Source organism: Oncorhynchus clarkii, chromosome 29 (genome assembly GCF_045791955.1).
Source record: "Oncorhynchus clarkii lewisi isolate Uvic-CL-2024 chromosome 29, UVic_Ocla_1.0, whole genome shotgun sequence".
Lineage (NCBI taxonomy): Eukaryota > Metazoa > Chordata > Actinopteri > Salmoniformes > Salmonidae > Oncorhynchus > Oncorhynchus clarkii.
The window spans coordinates 10,681,032-10,703,682 of NC_092175.1; the positions used below are offsets into that span (position 1 = coordinate 10,681,032).

Genomic DNA, 22,651 nt, shown 5'->3' on the forward strand with positions numbered 1-22,651 from the left:
TTCTGTCTGTCTACTTGTTTTTTTTCTACGTAGGCCAACTGTCCATATAATCATTCCATTGCTGATGATGTCTGTCATTGTGTATTGAATCGTGCCCATGCTTCTTGATATTATAAGAGTGTTATATTGTAAGAACAATGTAACTATAAGGGTTATACCTAATGTTCTCCTGTCTAGGAATTTATCCTGGATAGCCTATTGTCTGCAAAGGTTGTTACATTGTAACTACAAAGCAATGATTAAAGTTATACCCTACTGGGTTTCAAGATACATTAAGTACTCAACTCAATCATCAAGTTTGCGGACGACACTACAGTGGTAGGCTTGATTACCAACAACGACGAGACGGCCTACAGGGAGGAGGTATATGGTGTCAGGAAAATAACCTCACACTCAACATCAACAAAACAAAGGAGATGATCGTGGACTTCAGGAAACAGCAGAGGGAGCACCCCTCTATCCACATCGAAGGGACAGTAGTAGAGAGGGTAGTAAGTTTTAAGTTCCTCGGCATACACATCACGGACAAACTGAATTGGTCCACCCACACAGACAGCGTTGTGAAGAAGGCGCAACAATTTGGCTTGTCACCAAAAGCACTCACAAACTTTTACAGATGCACAATCGAGAGCATCCTGTCAGGCTGTATCACCGCCTGGTACAGCAACTGTTCCGCCCACAACCGTAAGGCTCTCCAGAGGGTAGTGAGGTCTGCACAACGCATCACCGGGGGCAAACTACCTGCCCTCCAGGACACCTACACCACTCAATGTCACAGGAAGGCCATAAAGATCATCAAGGACAACAACCACCCAAGCCACTGCCTGTTCACCCCGCTATCATCCAGAAGGCGAGGTCAGTACAGGTGCATCAAAGCAGGGACCGAGAGACTGAAAAACAGCTTCTATCTCAAGGCCATCAGTCTGTTAAACAGCCACCACTAACATTGAGTGGCTGCTGTCAACATACTGACTCAACTCCAGCCACTTTAATAATGGAAATTGATGTAAAAAAATGTATCACTAGCCACTTTAAACAATGCCACTTAATATAATGTTTACATACCCTACATTACTCATCTCATTTGTATACACTTCTCTATACCATCTACTGCATCTTGCCATCTTCATGTAATACATGTATCACTAGCCACTTTAAACTATGCCACTTTTATGTTTACATACCCTACATTACTCATCTCATATTTATATACTGCACTCTATACCATCTACTGTATCTTGCCTATGCCGTTCTGTACCATCACTCATTCATATATCTTTATGTACATATTCTTTATCCCTTTACACTTGTGTGTATAAGGTAGCAGTTGTGGAATTGTTAGGTTCGATTACTCGTTGGTTATTACTGCATTGTCGGAACTAGAAGCACAAGCATTTCGCTACACTCGCATTAACATCTGCTAACCATGTGTATGTGACAAATCAAATTTGATTTGATTTGAAGTTGCATGCTTCTGGGTAGGTACATGATCATTACAAGTAAAATCCTATATAACTATGTTGTTCTTAAATTACACTTGATTCTTTATAGCCTTTGAGCCAGGTCATAACATAATGACCGATACTTAATGATAGGAGATGCCTTGTTACATGTGTTGTCACCAAGTCCTAGCCTTTTCATCAACCCTGGTATTACTTGTGGATGCCGCAACTTTTAGTTATATGTAACAAGGTCAGATTTTGTTATTGACATGGTAATTCACAGGTGACTTTAAAATGTGTAAATACAGAACATTTGTTACATTGCGGAACAAGAACATGTGCAATAACATCAGTAGTTACACATGTGGAATAATACATTCCTTGTTTGAATTGAGAAATAACTGAAGCATGTAAAACATGTGTAACCACTATGTTGTTAACAGAGTTATTACTGTGTTAGTTACATGGTAATAGGGGCAACATAATGTAAAGTGTTACCCCAAAATATATTACGACGTGTAAATAGGATACATTTAGTCAGAAAGTCAGTACCGTCCAAAACTGAGATTTGCGAGATTTAGGAATCTAGGTTAAGTAACTGTTTTCCTTGTGTTGGGATTATTTCAACCCTGCCCACATGCCCACAGCTGGCAGCACCCAAGTAATCATCAATTTGGAGAGCAGCTGCATGCGACACGATTGTAATGTCCAACAAGTGGGTGTGGAAAATTTGCTTTGACTTTGGATACCCCTGTGGGGCTAGTTAGGGACCATCCGTAAATTACACAATGTACATGGGACAATATTTTTAAATTACAATAGCTCCAAATTTCAATGACTTAAAAACCTCAAACCAACTTTAAATTAAAAAAATTCATAGACAAATGTTGAGAGCATTTAATGACGTCATGATTCAACCTCGATTTTCTCTGAGTTTCCAGTTGTCATGAAAGCACCATAATAATGCACAAATGATGGAAATGGAAGTCCACTTTGACACTGACAAACTGAGAATCTGAGAGCAAGAAAAACAACCTTGTCATGAATCCATCAAAAGCCTAGGCCTAGATGTGTGGAGACATATTGTAGGCTACAATATGAGGAGGAAATTATAGTGCTAAAAATGCTTTCCAGTTTCACTGACTCACCCAATGAAATGCAGCTCACTCACTGGTGATGACCGATGCGCTCTTTCCAAAAGCCTCTCAGATTAGAGAATTTCTTTTCAGCAGGAACCATTTGCTTTCCAACCTGTTTTTTTCCAGGGATTGTATTTTAAGTATTACGGAAGGCCTGTTTTGTCTGCATGCTGTTGTTGACTGACAGATTTGCCCCACGTTCCCTGACTGTAGACAATGCCTTGTTATTGGGATACACTCCACAGCTAGGCAATTTTTTTTTAAAGAAGTTGTTGGTCCTCTGTAGCAAAGTTATGCACTTTCTCATGGTGTAGCAGGCTATTCTGAATGACTTTTCTTTCTGAACAGACAGCAGTAACTATAACTTGGAAAATGTATTTCAATTTATCAGGGGTGCTGCAGCTCCTCCAGAACCCTTCGCGCGGCTGTGATTCTATACTGTAACACTGGAGAGAGTTGCAAGCTCACGCATGTCTATCAGAGCAGAGAGCGGTAGAGAGATCATAGAAAGTGACTCTCATACTGTGAGAGACACAGGCGCGCTTCCTACACAGCCTTGCGTTGGTCTCAAATATAAACTCAGCGAAAAAGAAACGTCCTCTCACTCTCACAAACTTAACATGTGTAAATATTTGTATGAACATAACAAGATTCAACAATTGAGACATAAACTGAACAAGTTCCACAGACATGGGACTAACAGAATTGGAATCATGTGTCCCTGAACAAAGGGGGTGGTCAAAATCAAAAGTAACTCTCAGTATCTGGTGTGGCCACCAGCTACATTAAGTACAGCAGTGCATCTCCTCCTCATGGACTGCACCCGATTTGCCAGGTCTTGCTGTGAGATGTTACCCCACTCTTCCACCAAGGGACCTGCAAGTTCCCAGACATTTCTGGGGGGAATGGCCCTAGCCCTCACCCTCCGATCCAACAGGTCCCAGACGTGCTCAATGGGATTGAGATCCGGGCTCTTTGCTGGCCATGGCAGAACACTGACATTCCTGTCTTGCAGGAAATCATGCACAGAACGAGCAGAATGGCTGGTGGCATTGTCATGCTGGAGGGTCATGTCAGGATGAGCCTGCAGGAAGGGTAACACATCAGGGAGGAGGATGTCTTCCCTATAACACACAGCGTTGAGTTTGCCTGCAATGACAGCAAGCTCAGTCCAATGATGCTGTGACACACCGCCCCAGACCATGACGGACCCTCCACGTCCAAATTGATCCCGCTCCAGAGTACAGGCCTCAGTGTAATGCTCATTCCTTTGACGATAAATGCGAATCTGACCGTCACTCCTGGTGAGACAAAACCTTGACTTGTCAGTGAAGAGCACTTTTTGCAGGTCCTGTCTGGTTCAGGGACGATGGGTTTGTGCCCATAGGCGACGTTGTTGTCGGTGATGGCTGGGGAGGACCTGCCTTACAACAGGCCTACAAGCCCTCAGTCCAGCCACTCTCAGTCTATTGTGGACAGCCTGAGCACTGATGGAGGGATTGTGCGTTCCTGGTGTAACTCGGGCAGTTGTTGTTGCCATCCTGTACCTGTCCTGCAGGTGTGATGTTCGGATGTACCGATCCTGTGCAGGTGTTGTTACACTTGGTGTACCACTGCGAGGATGATCAGCTGTCCGTCCTGTCTCCCTGTAGCACTGTCTTAGGTGTCTCAGTACAGACATTGCAATTTATTGCCCTGGCCACATCTGCAGTCCTCATGCCTCCTTGTAGCATGCTTAAGGCATGTTCATGTAGATGAGCAGGGAACCTGGGCATCTTTCCTTTGGTGTTTTTCAGAGTCAGTAGAAAGGCCTCTTTAGTGTCCTAAGTTTTCATAACTGTGACCTTAATTGCCTACCGTTTGTAAGATGTTAGTGTCTTAACGACCGTTCCACAGGTGCATGTTCATTAATTGTTTGTGGTTCACTGATTGGGAAACAGTGTCTTATGGCTGGTTGGCAGTATTGAGTAGCTTGGATTAATAAGGTGCCCAGAGTAAACTGCCTGCTAATCAGTCCCAGTTGCTAATATATGCATAGTGTTAGTATATTTGCACAGAAAGCACTCTGAAGTTTCTAAAACTGTTTGAATGATGTCTGTGAGTATTACAGAACTCATATGGCAGGCAAAAACCAGAGAAAAAAATCCAACCAGGAAGTGAGAAATGTGAGGTTGGTCGATTTTCAACTCATTTCCTATTGAAGATACAGTGGGATATTGGTCATGTTGCACTTCCTAAGGCTTCCACTAGATGTAAACCATCTTCAGAAACTTGTTTGAGGCTTCTACTGTAAAGGAGGGGCTCATAAGGGCTCTTTGAGTCAGTGGTCTGGCAGAGTGCCACAAACTCATGACACTCTTTCACATGAGAGGTAGATGGAGTTCCATTGCTTTTCTACAGACAAAGAAATTCTCCGGTTGGAACATTATTGAAGATTTATGTTAAAAAAACATCCTAAAGATTGATTCTATACATCGTTTGGCATGTTTCTATGGACTGTAACAGAATTTTTGGACTTTGCGTCTGCTCGTGGGTCATGAAGTTGGATTACTGGGCTGAACGCGCTAACAAAAAGGAGGAATTTGGACATAAATGATGGACATTATCGAACAAAACAAACATTTATTTTGGATTCCTGGGAGTGCATTCTGATGAAGATCATCAAAGGTAAGTTAATATTTATAATGTTATTTCTGACTTCTGTTGACTGCATAATATGGCAGATATCTTTTTGGCTTGTTTGGTCTCTGAGCGCCATACTCAGATTATTGCATGGTTTGCTTTTTCCATAAAGCTTTTTTGAAATCTTACACAGTGGTTGCATTAAGGAGAAGTGTATCTAAAGTTCCATGCATAACACTTGTATTTTCATCAACATTTATAATGAGTATTTCTGTAAATTGATGTGGCTCTCTGCAAAATCACCAGATGTTTTTGGAACTACTGAACATAACACGCCAATGTATACTGAGATTTTTAGAGAACTTTATCGAACAAAACATACATGTATTGTGTAATATGAAGTCCTATGAGTGTCATCTGATGAAGATCATCAAAGGTTAGTGATTAATTCTAGCTCTATTTCAGATTTTTGTCTGGAAAAATGGCTGGAAAAATGACTGTGTTTTTCTGTGACTTGGCTCTGACCTAACATAATTGTTTGTGGTGCTTTCGCTGTAAATCATATTTGAAATTGGACACTTTGGTGGGATTAACAACAAGATTATCTTTAAAATGCTATAATATACTTGCATGTTTGAGGAATTTTAATTGTGAGATTTCTGTTGTTTGAATGTGGTGCCCTACACCTTCACTGGCTGTTGTCATATCGATCCCGTTAACGGGATCTCAGCCATAAGAAGTTACCCTTTACGATGAAGATCTGTTAAATTATTTGGATTTTTACGAATTATCTTTGAAAGACAGGGTCCTGAAAAAGGGACGTTTTTTGTTGTTGCTGAGTTTCGGTTACAATGTTGCGCAAACCGTAAGCCCACTTAGACATTATTGGGTATTGTGTGTAGGCCATTGACAAGTACTCTCCATTTAAACCATTTTAAATTCATGCTGTAACACAACAAAATGTGGAAAAAGTCAATGAGTGTGAATTTTCTAAAAGGCACTCTATATGGATGATGGCAGTTTGTTGTGCGGGAGGTCAATAATGCATGATATCTCACACATACACTCATCATCATTATCATCATGGTAATAATGTGGTTTGTGGCCAGGCTCCCTAGGCTCATGATCCTGTTTTGTCGTGTGGTGTGTGCAGTCTACATCTACCACTTAGGCACCGCTAAGGAAGCACAATGGCTTTGGAATAGCAACGGTGTGGGCACTGGCAGTTAAGATCCCACATGATCAAATCTCACACCAGACACCATACGGTGTCTCTCTATCTCTACTGATTGTAGACCTCACCCTCTGTACTTATACTCTCTCTCTCTTTCCTCTTCTCTGCTAGGTTCTGTGAGTCTGCAGTGTGGTGCAGAGGGGATGTGTACGTGCAGACCCAGTGTGACGGGGGAGAAGTGTGACACCTGTCAACCCGGCTTCCACTCGCTCAGCCCTGGTGGCTGCAGGTACGCATGACATACACACACACACACACGTGTGCAGAAAATAAACAGACACTTTGAAGACAGAGGGAGCGTAATGGACCAATGCATTTAAAGAGAATTATGATTTTTTTGTTCTGCCTGTGTGCCTCTACCCTATGACCACATTCAGTTGGCCTCAAGATAGTGGAATGTTCAGATGTATTGAGTAGAACAGACATGTAGAAAACATGATCATGTCAGCTTTATTCATTACATTACATTGTAGTACGTTGCTCCCTCCTGATCGCAACCCTGGATGGGAGTGTGTTAATGTTTAATGCACATATTAGTTATCGTGTGTATTTGCTTTGACATGCTGCAGTGGTTTTAGCCATGAAGCACATCCATACGGACACTAACCTTGGCTGTTTCAGTAGTGTTGAGGTTTACACCAGGGCTGGAGCTGAACAGAATACCAAAGTTTGGAGCCTCTTCCAGTTTGCAACAACTCTACTGCTGTTGGTGCTAATTCATCACTACTGCTGCCTGCTACTATTAGCAATGCCATTGTTTTCAATGTCATTATTATCCCCTTGATACAGTAAACAGTCTCTACTCCTCTCTTACCACCAAATTGTTCCTACCGCACCTCCTGCATTATGCACCAGCCTCTGTCTGTTGGACCTTAGTATTTGGCACAAATCCATTTCCTGGATTGCCTGGTGACTCAGGGTGCTGGAAATATTGACATTACAGCATGACCCATGTTTAAATCAAATCAAAATCAAATTTTATTGATCACATACGGTGAATAGAACAGATGTAGACTTTACAGTGAAATGCTTACTTACCAGCCCATTCCCAACAATGCAGAGTTAAAACTTCTTGATCCTACTTGAGACGCAGACGTCTCAAGTAGGCACCTGGAAATGCAAATGCGCTACGCTAAATGCTAAATGTACTCGTTACAACTCAAACCTTGATCAAAATTCACAAGCAGGGTATTGAATTAAAGCTACACTCGTTGTGAACCTAGCCAGCAAGTCAGATTTTTAAAATGCTTTTCGGCGAAAGCATGAGAAGCTATTATCTGATAGCATGCACCCCCCAAAATACCAGCACGACACGTAAACAACAGATTTTGCGGTAGCCGGCGCTACCCAAAACGCAGAAATAAAATATAAAACATTCATTACCTTTGACGAGCTTCTTTCTTGGCACTCCTATATGCCCCATAAACATCACTATTGGGTATTTTTTTCGTTTAAATCGGTCCATATATACCCAAAATAGCTTTGTATGGAAGCTGTGTCATTCAGAAAAAAACATCGTTTTTAAACGCTGCGTAATTTTTTTAAATTAAAAAAGTCGACGATAAACTTTCACAAAACACTTCGAAATCCTTTTGTAATCCAACTTTAGGTATTAGTAAACGTTTATAATCTATCAAAATGATTACAGGGCGATGTATATTCAATAGCTCCTCGCTTGCAAATCCTTGGCTGCCATAGTCCTCATTAACAACATCCGGGTGAAGACTGGAAGAAACGGATGCCAGATAGATGGATTTTCCAACAATTAATTCAATTGAAAATGACGACAATGGCGACATCGTGTGGAATTTGTATAAATTGCATGCAGGTCGATATTAAATTTTGTCCTCTTTTAACAACTCGTGGAAGTGACTTATGGAAATTATTTTTAGCTTTCAGAGAGCAGTTTTTCTTGCGTTTTTCAATGAAACACACAATCTGTTATAGTCACAGCCGTGATTTAACCAGTTTTAGAAACTTCAGAGTGTTTTCTATCCACACATACTAATCATAGCAGGACGTTGAAAAGTTGCGCGATTTTTAACAGAATGTTCGAAAAAGGAGGGGGTAGAAGTAAGAGGTTAAAAAGTAAGACACATTTTTGCTCAATAAAAAGGAAATAGTAACACAATAAAAACAATAAAAAGGCTGTTTACAAGGAGTACCAGTACCGAGTCAATGTGCAGGGGTACGAGGGAGTTGAGGTAATTGAGGGAATACAGCATGTACATGTGGGCAAGGGTTAAAGTGACTGGGCAATCAGGATATACAGTATAATAAACAGAGTAGCAGCAGCATGTGAAGAGTGTGAAAGTGTGTCTATATACAGTGCCTTGCGAAAGTATTCGGCCCCCTTGAACTTTGCGACCTTTAGCCACATTTCAGGCTTCAAACATAAAGATATAAAACTGTATTTTTTTGTGAAGAATCAACAACAAGTGGGACACAATCATGAAGCGGAACGACATTTATTGGATATTTGAAACTTTTTTAACAAATCAAAAACTGAAAAATTGGGCGTGCAAAATTATTCAGCCCCTTTACTTTCAGTGCAGCAAACTCTCTCCAGAAGTTCAGTGAGGATCTCTGAATGATCCAATGTTGACCTAAATGACTAATGATGATAAATACAATCCACCTGTGTGTAATCAAGTCTCCGTATAAATGCACCTGCACTGTGATAGTCTCAGAGGTCCGTTAAAAGCGCAGAGAGCATCATGAAGAACAAGGAACACACCAGGCAGGTCCGAGATACTGTTGTGAAGAAGTTTAAAGCCGGATTTGGATACAAAAATATTTCCCAAGCTTTAAACATCCCAAGGAGCACTGTGCAAGCGATAATATTGAAAGGAAAGGAGTATCAGACCACTGCAAATCTACCAAGACCTGGCCGTCCCTCTAAACTTTCAGCTCATACAAGGAGAAGACTGATCAGAGATGCAGCGAAGAGGCCCATGATCACTCTGGATGAACTGCAGAGATCTACAGCTGAGGTGGGAGACTGTCCATAGGACAACAATTAGTCGTATATTGCACAAATCTGGCCTTTATGGAAGAGTAGCAAGAAGAAAGCCATTTCTTAAAGATATCCATAAAAAGTGTTGTTTAAAGTTTGCCACAAGCCACCTGGGAGACACACCAAACATGTGGAAGAAGGTGCTCTGGTCAGATGAAACCAAAATTGAACTTTTTGGCAACAATGCAAAACATTATGTTTGGCGTAAAAGCAACACAGCTCATCACCCTGAACACACCATGCCCACTGTCAAACATGGTGGGGGCAGCATCATGGTTTGGGCCTGCTTTTCTTCAGCAGGGACAGGGAAGATGGTTAAAATTGATGAGAAGATGGATGAAGCCAAATACAGGACCATTCTGGAAGAAAACCTGATGGAGTCTGCAAAAGACCTGAGACTGGGACGGAGATTTGTCTTCCAACAAGACAATGATCCAAAACATAAAGCAACATCTACAATGGAATGGTTCAAAAATAAACATATCCAGGTGTTAGAAGTCCAGACCTGAATCCAATCGAGAATCTGTGGAAAGAACTGAAAACTGCTGTTCACAAATGCTCTCCATCCAACCTCACTGAGCTCGAGCTGTTTTGCAAGGAGGCACATCTCTCGATGAGCAAAACTGATAGAGACATACCCCAAGCGACTTACAGCTGTAATCGCAGCAAAAGGTGGCGCTACAAAGTATTAACTTAAGGGGGCTGAATAATTTTGCACGCCCAATTTTTCAGTTTTTGATTTGTTAAAAAAGTTTGAAATATCCAATAAATGTCGTTCCACTTTATGATTGTGTCCCACTTGTTGTTGATTCTTCACAAAAAAATACAGTTTTATATCTTTATGTTTGAAGCCTGACATGTGGCAAAAGGTCGCAAAGTTCAAGGGGGCCGAATACTTTCGCAAGGCACTGTATGTCAATATGCATGTGTGTGTGTTTTGTGTGTTTGAGCGTATGTAGTGCGTGTGTGTTGGAGTGTGTGTCTCCATCCCTCTCTCCCGCTTCCTCCCTCCCTCTCCCTCCCAATCCTTCTCTCCTTCTTCCTGTCAATCCCTCTCTCCCTCTCCCTCTATCCCTCTCCCTCATTTCTCTCTCTCTCTCCATCCCTACCTCAGTCTTCCAGTGTTCTGCAGTGAAGTGAGGTGTGAATTATGCAGGCCAGTAGAGCAGAACAGAGTAGAAGCCTGCCCATGGGATAATTGAATTATTCTTAATAGCAACCTCGTTAAAATATTGATTCTGTGTTACAGTTCTGGAGGAAAACAATCAATCAATGAAGATGATTAAACACGTTTCATAGTACATAGCTTTTGATTGGCACAGCAGTGACCCCACTTAACCAATCACGGTCGGTGATCAGGCTATTTTCAGCGTGTGTATGTGTGTGAAAAAGAGTAAGCGAAGACTAAACACCCCTTATCAGCATAATTAATCAAGGAAACAATGTGAATATTTTAGCAGACGCTCTTAATTAGGGTTAAGTGCCTTGCTCAAGGGCACATCACCAGATATTTTACCTAGTCAGCTCTGGGATTCTATCCAGCAACCTTTCATTTACTGGCCCAACGTGCTTAACCGCTGGGCTACGTGCCGCCCCGCAATGTGTACACTGAAACTCGACCAAATACTCAACCAAATATCTATTCCGACTTTCTCACCTATGTCTTAACCTAAGTGCCCCATGACGTTATGGCCGCGGTCATAACCAGTTCGACCTCTGGCTGAACATTGACCGTGATAGGATGTTGTTATCGTTTCTCCGCAGGTCGTGTGACTGTGAAACCAGGGGCAGTGTTGGCATCTGCTCTACACTGGACGGCGGTTGTCACTGCAAGGACAACGTGGAGGGACAGGCGTGTGACAGGTGGCTTTTGTATTGTGCTGTTCTTTCTCCAAAAAAAAAGCTATGCTACTGTGTCACCTGAAATAACGTAATACGGTTACCACGGTAAACATTTTTAGTGTCTAGCTCTTTGTTCAGTTAACAATGGTAGCGAACATTTCATGTTGTTAGTACAGTGGAGTACTGGATTAAACCTTGGTGCTGCCCGCTGCCGTTGTCAAACAAAACATCTCTTGACATTTTATGGCACCGCTCTTTGACAAACTGTTTTGAGTCGGCGTGGTAACCCATTGAAAACAGGTTCATGATAACAGACAAGTACATTTGTCCCGGGATGATTACACACGGTGTAAATGGTAGCAGACTTTTATTCATAGACAGTTAGGACACGTACAGTATCAACCAAGGACTATGGATGGAAATGAGCTAAATCTCATGCAATGGCATGTTGTACATCAGTTGAATACATTCCCTTTCCCTTCAAAATGTTGCTGAAAGGACTGCGGGGAACATGATTCTTTTAGACTTTCTGTCTGTACCCAACCTTCTCTACACCCACGTTTTAATCATTCTTCTTCTGCTCTCTAAGATTTACATGATTAGACCGACAAAACACAAACAAAGCACGAGTTTGATATTAGCAAAATACGCAGCCATGAGACGATCCCCAGTGTTGAATTATTTTTTCTTGTTTTCTAGCTTGTTTATTTTTGTTGTGTTGTGTGTTATTTCATGCTCCGTTGAACAAGGACACTCTTTCCCCTGATGTGACTTACATAGTCCTGTTTCTGAACACCACCCACGCACATACACAGATCCCCCTCACGCACTCTCACATACACAAACGCACACACACCTCACTCCTCTACACACACAAACACACAACTTGTCTCTTCTACAGTCTCTCTGGAGGTAGTGTATCACAGTGTGAGATCAGCTGGGGGGGATTGGCCTCAACTGCCTCTCTATGCCCCAACACTGCAGCACAAACAGCAACACATGTTCACTTGGCAGATAGTCTCAAACGACCTGACTCACAGGGCCTAGTGATGCTCTCTGAACTTGCTCCACAATATGGAGAGATTATCCCCACCAAGCTGCAGTGATGAAGCATATAATGACAATGTGTTTTGTGCATGCGTGTGTGTGTGTGTGTGTGTGTGTGTGTGTGTTTGTGCAGGTGCAAGCCAGGCTCCTTCAACCTGCAGGAGAACAACCCAGCTGGCTGCACATCATGTTTCTGCTTCGGACACTCATTGGCCTGCAGATCCTCCAATCACCATGCAGTTGTCAACATCACTTCTGACTTCCTTGAAGGTATTCAGCCAATCATGATTATCTTAAAAGTACTGCATTCAGCTAATAACTATTGGTGAATTGTGAACCCCTTATATTGTGGTTATCATCCTAAATCATTCTGCCATGCATCCCTCTGCAGACCCAGACCGCTGGTCTGGACAGTTCTCTGGGGGACAGGAGTACCCTCTGCTGTGGAAGGAAGGTGAGGTCTACCTGCTACCACTCAGTGAGGATGACCTGGGCTTCTACAGAGCTCCAGGTGAGAGAGGCACAGCCGAAACACACACACACACACACACACGCACACACACACACACACAGAGCTAATGTCAACTTTAGGTGAGATATCAGTAGAACCTGGAGTTTCTCCAGACCATATTACCTGACCAAGAAAAACTCTGGGCCCTAGAGTTTATAGGAGAAGTGTGTGCGCTTCCGGGATGAGGAACACATACATGAAGATCCTGCTTGGAGAGAGCTCAGACATGTAAATATGTCAATCATGTTACCGTCTGCCACCTATAATACCCTTGGCTTGTTACTTGAGATTATTCCTTTGTTTGATTGAACAATTCCCTACAGCGTTGCCCAATAAGGTCATAAACGGGTTAACTGCGACACCATTTTCTCACAGCAGACTCTTATCATGACCATTAGCATATAACATTTATAGCTGTCCCCGCTACAGGACTTAGTGGCTCTCTCTCTGGTTGCGTCCCAAATGTTACCCTATTCTCTATGGGCACTGGTCAAAAGTGGTACACGAAATAGGGAATAGTTTGCCATTTGGGACACAGCCTATGTAGCTGGAGCCCCATGAGAGAATAGGCCTGATGGAATTGGATGTCTTGGCCATGCTGGAAGAACAAACATGTGGAAATCAGCCTGCCTAAGCTCAAGGTGGCTACTCACTGCATCAAGGATCAAGCCTAGCGAATCAGCAGTCAACATAGATATAGAGAAACAGAAATAGCGGAAATCCCATTAACTACCAACACATCCTGCTGGTTTTATGTTCATTTAGACAGGCGTCTTTTTAAGAACCCAAGCATGAAAAGCCTTAGATCACAGAAGACGCCTGGGAGGGAAAATGACTGGGTCCGTTTCGGGGGATATATTTAGAGTTTCTTATATGTTGTTAAGTCAACTTGGATATGTTTAGACGGTTTATTTATTCACGTGTTTAGTTTGCTGTTTTCTTGAAGCTCGTCCATCACTCCAGTGTCTCAGAAGGCCACCACGTAGTGATTCGTGTTCAAGCCCGTCCCCTTATCTCGCCGGCACAGCACTTTGTTTGTGTTGTTTTGCAGCGTAGTAAAATATGGAGATCTATTGCCCCGCCGTTGCTTTTAATGATCTCATTTTCTCCCTGCCTTTTTTCCCTCATGTGTACAGTTACTTTAAAGATTAGAGCGGAGAGGCAGGCTGCAAAGGATATGCATAGGATTTCTCTCTATCTTTCTCTCTCTTCCTCTCTCTCTTTCTTTCTCTGTTTGTGCAATAATCCTCCGGCAGTATTTCTCACTAAAGCGGAAGATACATCTGAGTGACAATGCTCTGCTACCAAACAACACGGAGATGGAAAGCAATTTCTATGATTCTTAGTAATCTATTTGTCGCCTATTTCAGTGTGTCTCTTTTTACGCCTGGCTACGTCTAGAATCAGATCAGGATGTGTCTTAATGTAATGAGAACAGAGAGAAGTGTTGGGGATCGACGTGCTTCTACCCCGGCTTCCAGAAGTACCAGGCGACACTGCGGTGCCAAGGAACACAATCCTCGATATACAACGGAGGAAACTCAGGTCGGATTACTCAGAGCATCATCCAGCGATGTTCAGCTGGAGTCTTTCAAAGAGATAGAGAAGGCTGTGAGGGAGTTACAGAGAGTGAAAGTGAAAAGCAAATTCATTTACCACCACACTTGTCCTCTTCCTCTTGGCCAAGAAAAGATTGCTGCTAGTTGACACCGAGTAGAAAGGTCACGTTCCTACGGCGACACAGCACTTGTCAACAGATTGAACACTTGAGTGAATCCTGCTGCCAGATTCTATCATAGATTCCAAGCCAAAACCACTTTCCTCAACAGCCTCTCTAATCACTGACATGGCATTTCAAGTTGCAGGCTTCTCCTCTCCAATCCTCCATGCTCAAGGGTCCAACAGGTAGCTAACACCCCTCATCCAGAACCAGCTACCTGTGCTTTAGTGTCTGACATGTTGCAGGATCATATTCACTTCTACACTTTTTACATTCATTTCTAACACAGAAATCCAAGGGGGGTGAAAGGACAGCACTAAAGGACTAGGGAGAGAAAAAGGGAGAGGGACAGTTTTCAGCATATGTCCTCTAGGCTGGATGTGAGCTGTAGAACGTTTATTACAAAATATCACCCTGATCGGATGTGAGCCCCAGAAATTTCCGGACAAACCAGCACCCTGATCCCTGATTGGATGTGAACCCCAGAACATTCAGGATAAACCACCACCCTGTTCCCTGATTGGAAGTGAGCCCTATAACTTTCAGGACATGCAACATCCTGATCCCTGATTGGATGTGAGTCCCAGCACATTCAGGACAATCCACTACCCTGATCCCTGATTGGATGTGAGTGCCAGAACGTTCAAGATCCCTGTGAAAGAAAATGTATTTACCACCACACTGATTGGGGTCAAGAACGTTCAAGGGACTCTATCACACCCACAAAGTAGATTACGTTGTTGGGGTCCGTTTCTTTTTTTAAACTAACATTGCATGTTTTACTAGGGTGCAGCATGGTCTAATAGATCCTGAATGTCTTTGTGCACCAGGTGGTGTAGTCTTTCTGCCTGTTATCCATGTAATCATGTCCCTAGCTATGCTGCACCTGTAGACCAATGGTTCCCAACTCCAGTCCTTGAGTATCTCCAACAGTGCACATTTGTGTCATAGCCCTGGGCATGACACAACTAAAATGTGCTGTTGGGGGTAATGGAGGACTGGAGTTGGGAACCACTGCTACAGACGATGTAGAGCAGGTTACTGGATTCACACTTGGCCCAGTTTGGTCTCTCTCTCTCTCTCTCTCTCTCTCTCTCTCTCTCTCTCTCTCTCTCTCTCTCTCTCTCTCTCTCTCTCTCTCTCTCTCTCTCTCTCTCTCTCTCTCTCTCTCTCTCTCTCTCTCTCTCTCCCATAGAGGCCTCCATGGGACTTAAAGTTGTTTGTTTGAAACGGTGGCTATCTAATTGAAATGGAGTTGATTTAATTGGTTTGGAGAGTCTAAACCCTCGATTGATCTCAGGGCTCCTCTACCATTCACTAAATGTGACTGGGGTGTCAGGCATCGTGACGGGTACTTTGTGTGTCAGTGGAAGGAGGTCAGTCGTGGTTCAGGTTGAGCACACAACAGAGAAAAGAAAGTGAACAATGAATTATTTTCACTCTCAAAACACACACACACACTCAACCATACACACAAACAGAAACACACACACTTACTGCTTTCACGCACGTCTTCTTAGTTCAATCAGAAACACTGTCATTCGGACTCACACAGAGGTCCACATTTAAAGCGGTTGTCTCTTTTCAATTTCTCTCCTGTGATAAACCAATGAATACAAATCTATTCTAATGGTAGAATGCCATCTTGATGTGATCACAGTGAGAGTTCCAGTCACCTAGTGGGGTTCTGGGGGGGAGTCATAATAAAACATTGGAGGACCAACCAGAGGGGGCAGCGCAGCGTCGTTCATCCTGTGAGATAACTTAATTTTCCTGCCTAATCCCACCATCAAACCCCTGTCGTGGAAATTTTTACACAGGGACACTCAAAGACAATATGAAATGAATAATTGTTATTTGTCAGCGCGCTGGAGAGGTTCCAACAAACGTAATGCACCACAGTGAATGTCTGTCAGAAGCTCCTACTGAGCAGTCCCAGCAGTTGTCTTATGTACGGCTATACACAGACAAGTTATATTTGTATGATTTAGCATGAATAATTAATCATTAATAATTTTGTTTCATCCATGTGACAGACCAATACCTCACAAGGCTTCTTTCTCTCTAAGCTGAGACCTTGAAACTGAGATATCTTCGTTCGTTCTCAAAACAAGGTCTAGGCGTACTGCCAAGTTGCTGTTACTGATAGTGAGGATTTGTACAGTCAGAGACTTGCACGAACACAGAAATTGGTTTGTAGAACAGCACATGAGTAGAACACAGAAATTAGTTATAAGAAAAGCACAAACATTAAAAATCCATTACACCCCCATTGGCACTTATGTAGATCTGAGAGGAGTGGATGAGTATAAGCAATATGGCAGTATCTACACCATGCCATCTGATTGGTTAGGTGGAAAATACACTATGTAACTTCATTACTCAATATTCTTAGTTAAACACAAGTGCCTATGAATTGATTTGTGGTTGAGTGTCCCTGACGTTTTAAGGGTACCACGTGAACCACCTCTTGAATATCCAAAGCAAATAACAGTAAAACGCACAACAGTACCCACTAGTCAGACAATAGGGTCAGAGCAAGTCGACCAAAAGCACATCAGCCCATATACCCAGTACATCAACCTGGGGCAGGTCAGGCAAAAACATGTCAAATCTGCCCAGAGGGCAGTCATTCGGCGCCGAGCGGCGTGGTAGAGATGATAAGGGCTGGTCCTGGATTCAGATCAGGTGTGACTGTGAAGATAGTGGACAGCTGTGTGTGTGTGTGTGTGTGTGTGTGTGTGTGTGTGTGTGTGTGTGTGTGTGTGTGTGTGTGTGTGTGTGTGTGTGTGTGTGTGTGTGTGTGTGTGTGTGTGTGTGTGTTTGTGTGTGTCTACTGCAGCCCTGACACCACCAGGAGAGACCAGGATACATGACCCACACCATTACACTCAAAACACACTACCTCAGCCAGCCACACAGACTAACAGCAGGGGCTGCACTGTTGAAACACAGACCTGGGCTAAAATACTATTTAATTGAACTTGCCTTTTGCAATGGAACCAATACACAGTATAAGTCCCAAAAGTGCAAGCCCAGTCAACCTCCGGGGAGGCTAAATAAAATGCTCAAAGCGTTTGAAAGATTTCAAATAGTATTTGAATCCAGGGGCTCTATTCAATCAGCATCACGGAAGTTCAGTGTTACAACGTGACTGAAATTTGAAGGCAACGTCAGCGTGGTAGTGGAAAATGCATTCACGGTAAACACTGCATATGTCGGTTCAATCAGAAATGACATTTACATTTCTATTGCGCAGTCTGTTGCTCTTCAGCGACAAAGATTGAATAGAGCCCCAGGTCTGCTAGAGTATCATTCATACTGCGGCAGATCATGCAGTTGTGTATTGCCTTACTGAAAAACATCTGCCTTTTTTAAGGCGGATTCCTGTTTTTATTGCTGTAATCAATCTTGAATGATAAAATGCCAGTCCACCTTTCCTTATCTGTCATAGTGCTTCATTTTCACATATTTCTGTAAACAGGATCTTCTGCATCCTCCTCCTCACCCACCCATAACTCAAAATGTCGTTTTTTTCAGGGATAGTTTTTCCCATGTGTTCTTTTATTAAAGTGTTTTTGGGATCCCTGGGTGCTGATCATTGCAGTGAGTGTGCTGGTTTGTAGTGTGTGCCTTTACATGCGCATGCGTGCGTGTGTGTGTAGCTCTTTGAAGTGGTGTTAATGTGCTGTAATGAGCCAGAGATAAGACGAAGGGTAATCACAGCCAGACTCCCACTTTGATCTCTGTGGGTTTACAAGAGCCTTGGCCCTCGCACTCCACTACACACACACATGCACATGCACACGCACTCTCTTTGTCTCTCTCTCTCTCTCTCGCTCTCTCTCGCTCTCTCATATATATATATATATATATATATATATATATATATATATAAACACCAAAAGCTCTCTCTCTCTCTCTCTCTCTCTCTCTCTCTCTCTCTCTCTCTCTCTCTCTCTACTCTCTCTCTCTTATTTATGTATATATATATATATATATATATATATATATATAAACACCAAAAGCCAAAGCTCTCATTCAACACTACTACCCCTTCCAGCATGTTTGTCAGATGGCGGGAAGCTGAACTTGAAACACACAAAGACTCTCTTTCTCTCTGACAGGATGTGAGATAGCTAAATGCCTGCATGGTTATCCCCTGACCCTTGATGTCTGCCTGTCTGTCTGTCTGCCTGTCTCCCCTCTCTCTGCTCCTGTAGAGAAGTTCCTGGGGAACCACCTCCTGAGCTATGGCCAGCTCCTCTCCCTGACCTTCACGGCCGAGGCCCAGTGCCTCCTCCCTCACAGTGTCACTGTGCTTCTGGAAGGATCTGGAATCACCCTGTCAGCTGACCTTTCACCCCAACCTGGACTTGTCCACCAGCCAGGCCTCGCTCCCCAGCACACCTTCACTCTCAGGTAAAACAAAATGGTGTGGGTGTGATATGTGTGCATAGCATTTGTTGACATGTATATAAAATATGACTATACACCTACTAGTATGCTACTCTACATCATATAATCATATACAAATATGTAATACCCCTACTTACAGTACAGTGTATGAACCTCAGACTGCATGGATGAACAGTGTAATCTCCATGGCTGTATGATATTCATACATTCAGCTCATTAGAATATTTTGGGGCGTGGTTTACTTCACAGCTCTTTTTGTGCAGCCGGGAGTGAGAGCGTCATTCCCGTTTATCTAATATGATGTGTTATGCCAAGTCATTTTATGACTGTGTTTAATGGTGGTGTTTTGTGAAAGGCTATTGTAACTGAGAATGTTTTACTCTTACCTCGGAGACCCCCAGCTGTTCTCAAGGTTGATTCAACTTGTCAGCTGGTGCAATAACACTGAACTGAATAAATAAGTAAACCATTGTTCTTCAGAAGGATCTATAAAGAACCTTTCAGATTGTGAAAGGTTCTCTATAGAACCATTCTCCATAAAGATTCTATAAAGAGCCATAAAACAGTTTTATACAGCCCCAAAAAGGATTGTAACCATAGTGGAACACTTAGGAAGGAACATTAGGAAAGGGTTCTTTATAGTACCATAACGGTTCCATTTAGAACCTTATGAACATGGTTATTTATTGAACCTTCAAAAAAGGGTTTTACAGTATGTAGCACTGTAAAGGCTTCCTCTATAGTTACAAGCCGAACCCCTATCTGGGACTATTCAGTACTATTATTTTAAAGTGTGTACTATGATAGCTGCCTTATGGCTTTGTGACAGACAGTGCTATGTCCTTTCTTGTGACTACGCATAATGAGTAATGAGTTCCCCCACAACCCCCAGCCTGGGTGAAGGGGGGACTTTGGTTGCCCCCTCAGAGCAGTGGGACCTGGAGACAGGACTGTCATTGTGTGGGCCCTCTCTGGTGACAGGCTCCACACACGTCATTAGAGAGACAGAGATCTGGCCCTACACACACTCACATGCACACAAACACACACACGCATCACCTCGTCCTGGAGCACTCATCTTATCATGGCACCACATTCCTATATCCCGAAAGCTCAGCTGAGAAGATGTGAAAGGGACTTTCAAATGTCTTTCTCTGGAGCTCTCTCTCCTAGGTAGTTCTTTAGAGCTTCGCCAAATCAAGGTTTATGTGTCACATACACAGTTTACAGCAGGTATAAACGGTGCAGCAAAATGCTTACATGCAAGCTCTCAACAATGCAGTACACATATCAATATCAATAACAATCACAAGTCAGATAATAAAATAAGTAAGGGAAAAGGAAGTAGTATGCATGGTATAAAACCGATATGTACACCATAAGATATACACACTTTTAGAAAAAAGGGTTGAAAAATGGTTCTTTGCGACAGGATAGGGTTCTACCAATAACCGTTTTCCGTTTTAGAAGACGGGTTCTTTGTAAAGCAAAGAGTTCTACGTAGAACCTATAACATCCCATGAAGAGCGCACGACAAAACCCATTCGTCCTAAAAAGACTGAAAAGATTTGGCATGGGTCCTCAGATCCTCAAAAGGTTCTACAGCTGTACCATCGAGAGCATCACTGCCTAGTATGGCAACTGCTCACCCTCTGACCGCAAGGCACTACAGAGAGTAATGCGTACAGACCAGTACATCACTGGGACCAAGCTTCCTGCCATCCAGGACTTCTATACCAGGCGGTGTCAGAGGAATGCCTTAAAAAAAAAGACTCCAGCCACCCTAGTCATAGACTGTTCTCTCTGCTACCGCACAGCATGCGGTACCGGAGCGCCAAGTCTAGGTCCAAGAGGCTTCTAAACAGCTTCTACCCACAAGCCATAAGACTCCTGAACAGCTAATAACTCAACTAACCGGTGCCCCCGCGCATTGACTCTGTACCAGCACCCCCTGTATATAGACTCGCTATTGTTATTTTACTGCTGCTCTTATTTATTTGTTACTTTTCTTTCTTATTTTTATTGTTGTTTTTCTTAAAACTGCATTGTTGGCTAATGGCTTGTAAGTAAGAATTTCACTTAGGTCTGCACCTGTTGTATTCGGCACGTGACAAATAAAATTTGATATGTGGAACCGTTTTTGGAAGAAAGGGTTCTTTGATGATTGTTTTGAAGGCAAGAAGGAGTCTTTAGAAAGCAAGAAGAATGCTACAAAGAACTGTTCTTATTCCGAATAAGATTTTTGTTGAATTGTTTTCTTATGTCTTTTAAATAGTGCCTGAGCATTAGTGTTTAAAATGTTAACCTCAGGAATTGATATATTTTCAAGAACACTTTGTTAGTGTGTAACTAGGCGTTCAAAAAAAGGCCTTATGATAATGTCATTTAGGGGTTATTTTATTTTTAGAGGCTAATAAGGCTGTTTGAACCATTCATAGAGGGTTCTAAGAAGAACCCTTCAAAGAAATGTAGGGTTCTCAGTAGAACCCTTCATAGAGGCTTCTTGGAAGACCCTTTAGTGGTTAAAAGGGTTCTTGTTAAAACCTTTGTTGATGGTTCTAAGAACCCTTTATAGAGGGTTCTAAGTAAAAATCATTTACAGTGGGTTCTATGAAGAACCCTGCATTGAGGGTTCTAGGTAGAACCCTTTGCAAAGGGTTCTACCCTGCACCTAAAATGTTTCCTCTATGGGGACAAACCAAAGAACCCTATATGGTTCAACTTAGAACCTTTTTTTTTGAAGAGTGCAGTATAAATTATCAATGTGCATGTCAAGTATGACTGTATTTCCAATATAAAGTAGATAGTGTATTGGTTGAGCTAGGGTTGGCTGTTCAACAGTCTGGAGGTAGAAGCTGTCTCTGAGCTTTTTTTTGCCAAATGACTCAGAGGCTGTGTGAGTGTGCATGCCTGTGTTTGTGTCATTTGGGAAGCACACAGCAACACAACACACAGTCTCCCATCCCCTGGCAATGTTGTCTTGGTGACAGATAGCATGCTGTTTGTCATGACTGTGAGCCTACTTGTGTTGCGTGAATGTGTTGAATGTTTTATCCAGGGTAAGTGGTGTTTTGTTCCCAGCATGCATGGCGCTACACCAGGGCTAGGAGGGGCTGTAGCCCTGTCACAAATCTGCGTAGCCCTTATTTTTAAATAACGAAATATGTCAAAGTTAATAACCAGCCATTCTGTTCCCAATCCGATCCCTGGTTATGTGCTCGTGCCGCACGTGTACCCTATGACGTATGTGTGGGTGGGGGGAAGAGGAGGAGTCTGGTGTGTGTGACCGCGCACATTTGTCTACGTTAAGTGAGACAACTACTAGCTAGCGAGTCGCCCATCTCACCCCGCAGCAATGGACTGTTTGCTGATCAAGAGAAGAGTGCGGGTAGAAATTGAAAATCCATACCCAGACCCTGTCTCCGAGGGGGTCAAAGAAGAAGAGGGAGATGAGAAAGATGAGTCGGAGAGAGAAACTCGTGAGCCACGACGTGATGGGGCGCCAGAGCAGCTCGTCGCTGCTAGCTTTGGACTTTGGATATTGTTAATTAATTTCATTTCTGACTTTGTGATAGCCATTTCATCCGAAACATTATTACCAATGCACAGTTGTCTGATTATGCATATGGAACAAATGCACTTTCTTGTTGTTGTCGCAT

The 22,651-nt window shown here is 42.7% G+C and overlaps 1 protein-coding gene across 1 annotated transcript in view; it reads left to right on the forward strand.

The window, feature by feature from the left end:
* Nucleotides 1–22,651, forward strand: part of LOC139388485 (laminin, gamma 3) — a 241,296-nt gene that overhangs the window by 109,998 nt on the left and 108,647 nt on the right. The window contains exons 6-10 of the mRNA XM_071135177.1: nucleotides 6,549–6,666; nucleotides 11,218–11,316; nucleotides 12,476–12,612; nucleotides 12,734–12,853; nucleotides 18,797–18,995. Of these exons, the coding sequence (XP_070991278.1) occupies nucleotides 6,549–6,666; nucleotides 11,218–11,316; nucleotides 12,476–12,612; nucleotides 12,734–12,853; nucleotides 18,797–18,995 (673 nt within the window). The remainder of the gene's footprint in view (nucleotides 1–6,548; nucleotides 6,667–11,217; nucleotides 11,317–12,475; nucleotides 12,613–12,733; nucleotides 12,854–18,796; nucleotides 18,996–22,651) is intronic.